This window comes from Octopus bimaculoides, chromosome 21 (assembly GCF_001194135.2).
Source record: "Octopus bimaculoides isolate UCB-OBI-ISO-001 chromosome 21, ASM119413v2, whole genome shotgun sequence".
Lineage (NCBI taxonomy): Eukaryota > Metazoa > Mollusca > Cephalopoda > Octopoda > Octopodidae > Octopus > Octopus bimaculoides.
The window spans coordinates 15,860,621-15,873,872 of NC_069001.1; the positions used below are offsets into that span (position 1 = coordinate 15,860,621).

Here is a 13,252-nt window from a genome sequence, read left to right on the forward strand (position 1 = left end):
TAAAAACACATCTGGCCATCACCATCATCATCTTTTAACATCCATGTTGGCATCAGTTGGACAGTTTGACAAGATCTGACAGGTCTGAGGACTGCATTGTGCTCTAATGTCTGCTTTGGCACGGTCTCAAGAGTTGAATGTCTTTCCTAATACCAACCACTTTGCAGAGTGTACTGAGTACTTTTTTTCATGGCACCAACAATAATGAAGTTACCATACAGCTTACAAGACAAAGATTAATCTTTTAGCATTCAGATTTCTTTGTCAAATGTAATGTTTCGCTACTCCATCTAAGAATATCTGAAGAAGGAAATGTATTCTGAAATATCATTGGACTATAGGTGTACTCCGCTCCCGTACATTAAATTTCTTGAAGAAACAACGGAACGCAGGCTCTAAACTATCAACACAACAATATTTATTACAATAGAATTCTGCTCACACTAGGAGGGAATTCGGCAGCACTTCGCCCTTTGGTTACTGAGACGCCATCAATGAAGTTGCGTGGTTATTTGTGTAGCTCCAGAGTTGGGTTGTTAGAGAGAGCTGCTGCGACGTCTAGGCTCTTCGACGGCCAGCGAGCAAAGAGGGTGAAATAAGCGCGAAAGCTTGGATATGGATGACTACGCATGCGCATGAGACTCTTCCTGTGTTCCTTCCGGAACTAGTCCCTGCGCATGCGTGGATAAACTCTCCGGAAATGGCGTCTGCTATTGACGTCACTACAGGTATATAGTCCATTTTTTGTATTATAGTGCATTGTTGTACCATTCAAAATTTTTTATTCTTTGTTCACATTGTTCTGAATTAATCATGCATTATCTCATAGCTTCGAGATTTCAATGATGTGACTGTTTATATTTAGAAAGACATTGTAGGATAGATGTGAGAGGCTGGATCAGGCCAGTTTGAACATAAAACAGAGAGAATATTTGGGCTGATATGGCCAGTTTAAATGCTAAAGGGTTAACCTTCAAATGAACAGAGTTACAATAGAGAGAGCAAGGAAGGATTATGCTTGAAAATGAATGAAGGGACAGAAAAGAACAGGTCTCTAGCTACGCAGTTACTCACACTGGAGAAGAGTGGGTAGGAGCAACCAGGGCAGAGCTGGGAATACAAAACGTGATACAAAATAGATGAATAAAGAAAGAAATGTGATACTAAAATAATGTGAAAGGATACTTTTTGGTCACTGAGCACATCTGGAAAATGACACGTTCGTTGATGGAAAAGTCTTTGGTAAAAATTAACTGAGCCTTTATTAGAAGTTTCTGGATTGCAAATAACATCTGAAGAGAGATTAGGGGAAGAAAAAATAAATAAAAGGATAATATATTATCGTGTAATATTTAATGATAATTATAACAATTTATGATTTACATTTATATTCCTGAACAAGAAAGATGATTGAAAGATACACTGGTTTTTGGTGCCATAAAAACTGGCACTCCATCAGTTGTGATGATGAGGATTCCAATTGATTTGGTTAACAGAACAGCCTGCAAGTGGCTGAGAACTCCACAGACATGTGTACGCTTAATGTAGTTCTCAGGGAGATTCAATGAGACACAGAATATGGTTGAAACACAGGCACTACTCCTTTTTGCCAAGTGAGTGAACTGGAACAACATGAAATCAAGTTTTCTTGCTCAAGGACACAATATGCTGCCAGGAATCAAATTCATGAGCTCGCAATTGTGAGTCAAATACCCTAACCACTAAGCCAAGTGTCTTCACTGCTATAAAAACGGCTCCCAGTACATTCTATAAATTGGTTGGCATTTGGAAAGTAATCCAGCAATATAAACAATGCCAAAGTAGACAGGGGAGCTCCATACAGTCCTCTGGTTTGTCAGATCCTGTCAAACCATCCTTGGCTGAATTATTAGCATGTCAGACAAAATGCTTAGTGGCAATTCTTCCAGCTCCTTATGTCCAGAGTTCGAATCCCATTAAGATTGACTTTGATTTTTATCTTTTCTGAGCCTATAAAACAAAGTACCAGTCAAGTACTAGAATTGAGTTCCACTCTTCTTAAAATTGCTAGCCTTATGCCAAAATTTGAAACAACAGCAGTAACAACTACTACTACTACTACTACTAGTAGCAGCATTTTGATATTCCAAACAGGACCAGTGAATCACAGAATCAGCATAATGATATACATCCTTTTAATATTTGGTGATGCCTCTTTAGATTCCATGCTTTGCATCATTTTGTGGTCAATTAAAGAAGTACCAGTCAAGAACTGGGGATAAGTTTTTCTACTAAATCCCTCAACTCATAATTGGTAGCCTTGTGTTTCTATTAGATATTATTTGTTGGTATGTTCTGAGTTCAAATTCTGCCTAGGTCAACAGGTGTTTTCCATCCTTCCTGGTTTGATAAAATACCAGTCAAGAACTGTAGACCATTTAATTGACCAACCCTTCCCCTGCTACCAAATCTGTAGCTTTGTGTTTATGTTTTGGAGTCATTATTAGTCATAAGATGGGATAATTACATAGACATTGAGTGATACCACTGTGTAAAAACATTAGCATTTATCAAATTAAAAGTCTACCTTCATGTTTGATAAAACATTTAAATAGTTTCCAAGCCAAGTTGAAATGGACCAAGTTCAAACTGAGCAGGTTTAAGCAAAGTTTTTAAAAAATCTTGACCAAATAGGACAAGTTCAAATAAGCCAAAATTCAAACAAGCTAGATTCAAAGAAGTCAAGGATCAAATAGGGTAGATTCAAATAAGCCAAGGTTCAAACAGGCTGGCTTCAAATGAAGCACAGTTCAAACAGGTGAGCTTCAAACAAGCCAAGGTTCAAATAGGCTAGGCTCAAACAAACCTCGGTTCAAACAGGCTGAGTTCTATTGAAGCACAGTTAAAACTGGCTGGTTTCAAATGAAGTACAGTTCAAACAGACTTGATTCAAATGAACCCATGTTTAAACAGGCTGAGTTCAAATGAACCAAGGTTTAAGTACGCTGGATTGAAATAGACCAAGTTCAAATTGGAATCATTCAAATTGGAATCATTCAAAACTATCAGAAGAAACAAAGTCTATAATACTGACAATTAGTTTAAGCTAACAGAAATTGAATAATTTATAAATAAATCACAATGTTAAAGTGATTCAACAAGGGGATTTTTTATGTAGTCACCTGGTCTGCAAAAAATAGCCTAATTTCCTCATATTTCAGCCTACAGTTATGAACAAAAGACAAATTGGATAATGTAGTTGTCAATGCCCCTAACAGACAGGCTGTCATGGCCAGAATACCTTTTATCATAGGCTTGCCATATTGGGGCTCATCAGCAACAGTAAAATAACATTGTTAGAAAGTCCAATATTTATCAGTTTTTTAACTTTATTCTTATTTTAAATAACGTAAGAAATGGAAAATGAATTTTGGATACCTGTCTCAATTTTTGCTCCGACCGACTCAACATCTGTAGAGGAGCAACAGCAAACACACCTAGCACATCTAATCCACCAGGTAACATTCTGGTCACCTATCAATATAATACAATGAATTATACAAACAGGAGAAATAAGAAATTGTACAGCAATCTGTGTATCACACTTAACCCTCTAGCATTCAGATTATTCCGTCAAATGTAATGTTTATTCACATTGTTTTGAACTAATCATGCATCATCTTGCAGCTTTGAAATTTTTGTGATGTGATTTCTTAGTTTTAGAAGGACGTTCTAGGGTAGGTGTGAGAAGTTGCATCTGACTGGCTTGAACATAAAACAGGTAAAATATTTAGGCTGGATATGGCTGATCTGAATGGTAAAGGGTTAAAGGAGACACATCGAGGAAAGCCAAATTAATTGCAGTATTTGTCAAGATAATATCTCTTATAAATGTATAGTGTTAAATGACACAAATATATATATTAGTGGTAGATGGAAATCATCAGGCAGTGGTGGTGAGAATGCTAGATGTGGTTGCCAGTGGATACTTGCTACTGACAAAGCCCCAAAAAACATAGACACATCTAGTAATATCACCAGCACTTGGTATGCCTTTAGAGAAGTCCAGCATGTTGCAAGCATTGAGACCCAGGTCTCTGGTCTGAGAGTAGTCCCTGACCCATGGTTTCTAACTTACATTCCTTCTTCAGTTTCTGGGGTCATACAAAGCCATAGAAAAAGAAAAAGGAAATTTAATGTTCCTCTATCACAAGTATCATCCTGGTACAACTTCTTAACAGCTAAGTAGAGTGAGTAATATAGAATACTGATCAGTTCAAAGACAACAAAATGCATACATGATCCATTGAGAGTAGCTATTCACAGTCACGCACTCTGCTAGAAACAACAGCCAAATCTTCCTAAATTCACACTCCAACCATCTTTTGAAAAATAATATACATTGGATAATGTAGATGTAATCTAGAGAGATACAGAGTACCTGAGGAAAAAAAAAAAAAGATAGTCATGTATGGATTGGCTTTTTACACTCACATACAAACACCATGAGTTTCTTTCAGTTTCTATTTACCAAATTCACTCACATAATTTTGGTCAGCCCAAAGTGCTACATAGTGGGACTGAACCCAAAACCATTTGGCTGAGAAGCAAACTTCTTAACCACATAGCCAAGTCTGATGAGTTATCTTTTAGTAATTTCTTTATGGGACTAAAATAATCACTTTTTGTGGGGTAGGATTCATCTGGAGAAAGGGACAATCTCTATGGCCTTCACATGTCTTCCAAGACTGGTGAGATTTCCACAATTAATGTTTCCTCTTGAACAGATGCAAATTGACAGATCTTTTATATTATACTTGTTTCAGTTATTAAACTGTGACCTTCAACCTCCCACCTCATAGCTACCTGTTGCATGTGCTGGCACAGACATGTCTTCTGTCTCCCACTAGATCATCCTACCAGGGCTTTACTCTCATTTGATGCAGCAGCTGTGAGCTGGAAGAGGCCTTATGGCAGGCCTTGCACCAAATGGCTGGACATGATTAAGGAAGATTTCTAGAAGTTCAATGTCACCTTGGAGGATGCAGAGAGGCTTGCACAGGACCACCAGCGATGGAGAGTACTGATGGACCTGGCTGGCTCTACACAAGACAATGTCTCTGGGACCATCAACCTGGGACAACCCAAACCCCATCAAGCAAGAGCATGATAGCAAGCAGCAAGCAAGGCCATGCTGAAGCACCACGTTGAAGGGTTTTAGTTGAATAAATCAATTGCAGTACTTATTTTAAGCTTGGTACATATTCTATTGGTTTCTTTTGTCAAACTGCTAAATTAGGGGGACATAAACAAACCAACATCAGTTGTCAAGCAGCAGGCAATGGGAATGGTGTTGATAAGTACAGGCACAAAGATATGCACACAAATATATACAGGCTTCCACACAATTTCCATTGACCAAATTCATTTACACAGCATTGGTTGGCCCAAGGTGCTGTACAGTGGGACTGAACCAAAAACCTCAGAGTTGCAAAGTGAGCTCCTTAACTACACTGCTATGATGCATCTAAGGCAGGAGAAAAAAACAAAAACATAAAAATATGTTGGGAGGGAATTCCAGAGGATTGCATTATAGAGAGGAAGGACTGAAGAAGTGGAGTTCTATATTTAAGAGATGAGGAACTATGTACATTATTTACATTTGACAGGCATATGGCGTAGTGGTTAAGAGTGCGGGCTACTAACCCCAAGATTCCAAGTTCGATTCCAAGCAGTGACCTGAATATTAATAATAATAACAATCGAAAAATACCTTAGTAATGAGAACCCAGGTTCAAAATTTCCCCAAGACACCTGATGAAGGCTGGAGGGTATATCAGCCGAAATGTTGTGTTAACAACAAACAAGATGAGGTTAGTAAGGTCATAGTGGAACTGCACATGAAATTCTTGACCAGAGAAAGAGGAGGGAAGGATGGAAAGAGTCACTACACAGTTGCTCATCTTGCTAGAAATAGTAGCCTAATCTCCCATCATAAAAAGTAAGAACACTGGTATACTAAATGATTGAATAGTCACGGTTGGAGTACCTTCAAAAGTCCTAACCTGGAGCTGGCTAACAGCAATAATAAAAGCAACAACATGAGATGCAGTGTGATACCTTGTGGTAGCTGTAGTCGTACCTGTTTGGCATGTGTTGCAAGCCATTGGTCATTGAGTTCTTCTAAGCTCTTTGGTTTGGAACTGGTCTTCTTTGGTGCCGGTGTCTCCTGTTCCATGTCAGACACTTCATCTTCCACAGGGTCTGGGGTGACAGTTGCATGCAGGACATAATTCTTTTGATGAGTGAACTAGAATTAAAACAAAACAGAAAATAATAACACAAAAATAAAATAAAGCAATCGACTTCAGGCAACTAGAAGAATCATCATCATCCTTTAACATCTGTTTTCTATGCTGGCATGGGTTGGATGGTTTGACCAGGGCTGGCAAGCTGGAAGGCTGCACCAGGTTCCAGTCTGATTTGACTTGGTTTCTACAGCTGGATGCCCTTCTTAATACTTGGGTGCTTTTAATGCACCACCAGCACAAGCCTAGGTATGTAGCACTGCCATGAGCACTTTTATGTGGCAACAGCACAAGTGCTATTTATGTGGCACCAACACAGGACAATCCTCTTCACTAGGGAATGTAGTCTTAATACTTCTGCTGTGGAGGACAGGTCTTCTTGAGTACAAAGTAATTAATCAAAAAAATCAAAGTAATTAAACAAACTAATTAACCATTATCATCATTTAACACCTCTTTCATCTCAATCTCCCAATTATACTTTAACCATTCAACAAACATAAAGCCACTGCCCTCAGTGTCATTCCCTGTCCTAGCCAAGAGTCTTTGCCTTGGAAGTTACTTGGTGACCTCACTGGTGCTGGTGCCACATAAAAAGCACCCACTACATTCTGTAAAGTGGTTGGTATCAGGAAGGACATCCAGCTGTAGAAACCATGCCGAAACAGACAACAGAGCCTGGTGCAGTTCTTGTCAAACCATCCAACTCAAGCCAGCATGGAGAATGGACATTAAATGATGGTGATAATGATGGTGATTTTCCCTACTTTCATGGATCAGATGAAATTTATTGAAGAAGCAGATTCTTTACAGCCAGATGGATGCCTTTTCTATTGCCAACTCTCATTTATTTTCAAGTCAGGTAATATTTTCCCCATCACAAGACATGTTTTCACAGAAGATAGGAAACAAAAGACATTGCTAGCATGACAGGGTTACTCATTTACAACTATCACACAGTCATGGCAAGGAGACAGTAACACACACATGATAGACTTCTTTCAATTTCCTTTTGCCAAATCCACTCATAAGGCTTTGGTCAACCCAGGACTATAGTAGAGTACACTTGCCAAAGATGCCCCACAGTGAGACTGAACCAGAAACCATGTGATTAGAAAGCAAACTTCTAACAACACAACAAATAAAGCTAAAAAACAAAACAAAAACAAATATTAATTATTGCAGTGGTTCAGCCCTAACTGAACTAGGCCCAAACAATACTCTGATCACAGACAGTAGCAATCGTCTTTTACCTTTTGTTCTTACAGAGTCAACGAAAAAACTCATCAATCTAACAGGGTGGATTGGTAGAAGTGTGTCTTGCAAAATTCCTTCTGGTTACTATGATGTGGCAGAACTGTTAGGGCATCAGAAAAGTCACTATGCAGTATTTCTTCTGTTTATAAAGTGGCAAGCTAACAGAATCGTAAGCACACCAGGCAAAATGCTAAGTGACATTTCCTCCATCTTAATGTTCTGAGCATTTCTTCTAACTCCTTACACTTTGAGTTCAAACTCCACCAAGGTCAACTCTGCCTTTTCTCCATAAAGTAACAATCAAGTACTGGTGTCAATATAACTGATTTCCCCTGAAATTGTTGGTCTTGTGCCTAAATTTGAAAATGTTATTATTAATATTATTAAGGCAGTGAGCTGGCATAATTGTTAGCTTACCAGGTTAAATGCTTAGTGGTATTTCGTTTGCCACTACATTCTGAGTTCAAATTCTGCCAAGGTAGACTTTGCCTTTCATGCTTTTGGAGTCGATAAATTAAGTGCCAGTTGCGTACTGGAGTTGATCTACTCAACTGCTCCCCCACCTCACCCAAAATTCCAGGCCTTGTGCTTATAGTAGAAAGGATTATTATTATTATTATTATTATTATTAAGGCATTGAGCTAGCAGAATCACCAGCAAGCTTGACATTTTGTTTGTCTTTACATTCAGAGTTCAAATTCTGCTGAGGTCAACGTTGCCTGTCATCCTTCTGGGGTTGATGAAATAAGTATTGGTTGTGCATTGGGGTCAATGTAATCAACTAACCCCCTTCCCAAAATCTTCAGGCTTTGTGTCTACAAGGATGATTATCATTATTCACTGCAGAATACATAAGATGTATTTTTGATAATACTGCGTAGTCTCTGTTTAAATTAATGTTTTCACTTGTCTGGTATCATCATCATCGTTTAACGTCCACTTTCCATGCTAGCATGGGTTGGACGATTTGACTGAGGACTGGTGAACCAGATGGCTATGCCAGGCTCCAATCTGATTTGGCAGAGTTTCTACAGCTGGATGCCCTTCCTAATGCCAACCACTCCAAGAGTGTAGTGGGTGCTTGTACGTGCCTCACCACCTCATCCCAGGTCTTCCTGGGCCTACCTCCTGTGTCTAATTTTTGTTATATTTCATTATGGAGAGAACTATGAATCTTTTGGTTGGTGTTTTGTATAATATCAGCAGTAACAAGTTCAGAAGCAGCAGTAACAACAACAACGAGAGCAAACCCACTTTTGCAGGTGTAGTAAAGCAAACGTAACTAATCATAGTCTCCCTCAAAGATAAGCAGTGAAAGTTAGAGGGGGAAGCTTGTTATAGAAAGACTGAGGGAAAGAAAGTGTTTATAGAACCCTTGCCAAGACTTCTCAAAATATTTTTAAAAGAACATGCTACTGGTGCATCTCTGCGAGAAGATGCTGCCTAGAGAATTCAACTAATGGTCAGGTGGAAAGGGCCTTAAAAAATATAGGAAGATATTCAGTACATGTCCAGAGCCATGCAATATGGGAGGGAGCATAAAAATCTTATTCAAGACCAAGGTACTCACTCTGAAACACTCCATGGTCCCCTTGGGTGAGTGAGGACATCACTCTGTTTTCTAAGTACAAAGAACAGCCTGAGTAAAAACTGAAGGTATCCCACCAGAGTATGACTTGTGGTGGCTGCTATGCTGTATGGACTTAAAGCAGAGTGACATGCTACTTGATGTGCAGCATACAGAGCAGAAGATCTTTTCTGGGACTGACTTGGAGATAGTCCATAAAAAAGCAGAGGATCTAGAAAGGATCCCAGTTGTGATTTCCCTGAAAAATGGGAGGGAGCTGCATGTGATTATGGGATGCAGAAAACAGATGCCATGTGTGTGGGACCAGCAACAACCCCAGGGCATTCTACTCCCCAACAATGACAAGAAGACAGAGGAAAAGAGACTTCCACTGCTACCAACACCATCACTGCAACAACAACTTCAACAAAACTGTGCAACAACAGAAGCGGTACCGACTGTCAGAGCAAGGAAAAAAAGGAAGGAAAGACAATAATAACTGGACCAGTATCTTCAGCAACAACAGAAAAATTGACACCATCCACAATCACAGCAACAACAGTAACATCATCAACTCTGATCAGAGTAGCAACTAAGAATATTGACAGTCAAGAAATAATCACCATCCAGGAGACATATCAACCCTTTCTCTCTCTCTCTCTCTCTTTCTCTCCCTGCCTGCCCCTGTTTACTCCTCACCTACATTCAAAATCACAGATATAATCACAGAAGAAAACATACCCCTAACCCCATTGAGGTGGGGTTTTCCAGCCATATATCAGGTGACAAGGGGGAAGTGGGTGGGAAGGATAGCAAAAAGAAAAACAACAGAAAAATCAAAAAGTAACAAAACACAAAACTGCACCAACTTAACATTGACCCCAAACAACTCCAAATGCACAAACAAACACACTAACAGCAACAAAAAGACAATACACAAATAAAATAACAACAAACACACACAAGAGGAAAACCAGAAGATAAACACACCCACAACAAGTTGCACCCAACTTTTGTGTTGGTAAGAAAAAGAATAAAGAATACTCTCTTACAAAGAGGAAACAGAGACAGAAGGGGAGTTCTTCACAAACAACACAGCCAATGTCCCAGAGGTTCTGAAATTAGTTATGCTACCAATTAGTTGTTGTTATAGGAAAATAAGGGAGTGCTTTCCATATGATGTTGTGAATCTAAACATCTTGGCCTCAAATTGGCTACTGCAGGGTTTCCCCAAAGAACCCCATACAGAAAACGAATTGTCACACGTTCAGGTGTCAACCAGAGAATCTTTAAAGTAAGTGACCTTTTCTCTTCTTCCATTCTTACTGATCAACAAGGTGATCTTAAGAGAGGGTAGAATAAATGCAAGTGACCGGGAGTCACCCTGAAAGCAGGGCTGCCTGATCAATGACCTCAGGTTACTGGGTTTGATGTGGTAGCTGTCAGTGAAAGCAGGATTTCTAATACACATCTTAGCACCCATTTTTGATGATTCTTGAGATCTTTACATTCTCTTACTTGATCCAGAATGACAGGGGGTGTTGTTCAGAAAAGGTCTGGGCCCCACGATACAGTCAATCTTCCTGGATCCAGATAGTAAGTGGTGGTCCAAGACCTAATGGTAGTGAAAGTGGTGCTTTTAGACTAGTTGCTGAGTATGCCCTGACTGGGATGGGGCAGCTGGATTCTTCAGGCATTTGGAAGTTTTCCTCAAGACATCCAACTCTTTAATGCTTGTGGGCAATTAGAATGCTATTGTGGATGCATATCTGGATTGTGTGGGGCTAGCTGATAGGGGAGTGGGTGTAAAAGCCCGATAAACCTGCTCAAATGCTTCCAAGTGGCTGACAGGTGATGACTGAATTTCCCAAATGCACCAATGTGGACATGGGCAAACAGCATCAGGTCATCTGGATCATATCTAGATAGGGTATTCTGTAGGCCAGTAGACAGAAGTCCACAATTCAAAGCTTTATCTTTATATGCCAGACTTGTTTGGTGATCCCTTGGCAAATGTCTACTGATGTGTTGGTGCTATTGAGAAAGGACCTGAACAAGGGGGACCATATCGATAATTTTAGGCCTGTAACTACTTAATGCAGATTACAAGATTTTGGCCAAGTTATTAGCCAAGAGTTTGGCACTTGATAGACTGGTTGGTGATGCACAGCAAACGTGCTATCCCAAACAGATCTATCCACAACCTCCACCTCATGCCATACATCATAAAGAGGGTAGGTAAAGGCCCTGACTGATTTGGATCAAGTAAAAGCATTCTATAGGGTTGACCACCAATATTTGGAGGCTGTTCTCATGGTGGCTGCTTTTGGGCCTGTTTTCAGAGGCTGGATTACTACAATGTACAGCAACATTTGCTCCGTGGGTAAAGTAAATGACTACCTGTTGAAATTATTTAGCATTGCACTTTCAATGTGTTAAGAATGCCCACACTCATCCCCTCTGTATGTGCTGGCTTTCAAACCATTGCTACAGAAGTGGGGTGCTTCAAGGAGCATCCCATGTGAATTAGGATGTGGTAGATTTGTGTTAGCTTATGTGGATGAAGTCACCTAATAGTGTTGACTGAACATCTCAGAAATCAAAGTCACCAGCACTACTTTAAGGGAGTATAAAGTGATGACAGGAGCAAAGACTAACCAGGGGAAGTTGGTGGACCTGCAGCTTAGCACCTGAAGAGGCAGGTCCATGCCACCCAACAGTGTCATGGGGCAATGGAGTATAAGACCAGTGAAATTACTTATAGTTTGGTTTGATCCAGACCTCCAGGTGGATGAAAACTTCAGGTGCTGACGAGAAAGCAGGCCAGTCTAACCCAGAAATGATCCAAGAGGAAGCTGTTCCTGAAAGGTCAGGCAGAGGTGGAAAAAACAGACTTTGCCTCCATCATCTACTACTGCCTGACTTTTGTCCCTTGCCCTGCTTCATTGATCAAGCTGAAGCACTCTTTCCATGAAAGGAACAGGTTTTATTTGTCAGATGGTCCATTTACTGTGACTAATAACGCACAGACAAGTGCTGAAGCTGTGACAACTCCAGCAATTCCTTGAAGTTCCACCTTGGGGTTCTATAGGGGATTAGTGGTAGGCAAGAGTAATGATATCCTCTAGAAATTTCTGGTCAGATTAGTTGGCTGGTCTTTTCTAAAGGACATTTGGACTGAACCTATGGATAATTTTCAGAAATCGCTGACTTGACAGTACTAACATGGGTCTCTGTTGTTTCAAGATAAGCTCTACAGGCATGGAAATGCTGTCAGATGGTCTAACCAAGATGCACATGGTGAAGAAACTATTCTGCAAGCACTCATCCAGTTACTGACTCATGGAGCATTGTCAAACAGCACATGTAAAGCAGATCTGGCTGACGTCCAAGTTTATCTTGAGGATCATAGTGTCGCCTTTCTTTGGCTATGATGAAAGAGGCAGTGTAGTGGATGAGGTTGAAAGGAAGACATACTTTCCTTTTCAGCCAAAACCTGATTGACTTTCTCAAGTTGAAAAGGGAAGTGCTGCCCACCAGTGTTTTTGATGAAATACCGGTCAAGGAGGTGAGGATGGCCCATGTAACTGGGCCTACTCTCAGCATGAACCAGTAGTCTAGAGGGAATGAAGAAGCAAGGTGTGCTTGCCTGATGTGCTCCTGAGGTGTACAGGAGTGGAGTTCTCCCTTTGGGAGAATTTTATTGTTTAATATTTTATTATTAATTGTTACTGTTTTTCTGTTTTACATGTAAACCCCTACTGTCCTTTGTTTTTTGTTGCCATTTGTTTTGAGTGCGGCACTTGTGGCCAATAAAGAAAAAAATCATTATTCTTTATTAAGGCTATGGCATAACTACAGATGTGTACCCCACCGACTTCTTTGCCTCATAACTTCCAGAAAACCGGATACTTTTTAACGAAATTTTCAACAAATACTGCTTAGATGCTGTGGATTCAGAGTATCTAGGGATTTATGGGAAAGAATTTTTCCGAGGGGGTGGGGAGAGGAGTTTCGGAAAATTCATACGATCCAACTTTTTTCCCTCATAACTTTATGGGAAATGGATATCTTTTGAAAAAACGGAGTTTTGGATCAGGAAGACCAAATAAGTTTTAACTACTCCATTTTGACAGGGATT

At 39.9% G+C, this 13,252-nt stretch overlaps 1 protein-coding gene across 1 annotated transcript in view; it reads right to left on the reverse strand.

Annotated features, from left to right (window-relative positions):
* LOC106879069 (protein odr-4 homolog) overlaps positions 1 to 13,252 on the reverse strand; it is a 33,977-nt gene that overhangs the window by 15,683 nt on the left and 5,042 nt on the right. The window contains exons 2-4 of the mRNA XM_014928496.2: positions 6,122 to 6,289; positions 3,418 to 3,513; positions 1,186 to 1,292 (exon numbers count right to left, since the gene is read on the reverse strand). Coding sequence (XP_014783982.1) covers positions 1,186 to 1,292; positions 3,418 to 3,513; positions 6,122 to 6,289 — 371 coding nt within the window. The remainder of the gene's footprint in view (positions 1 to 1,185; positions 1,293 to 3,417; positions 3,514 to 6,121; positions 6,290 to 13,252) is intronic.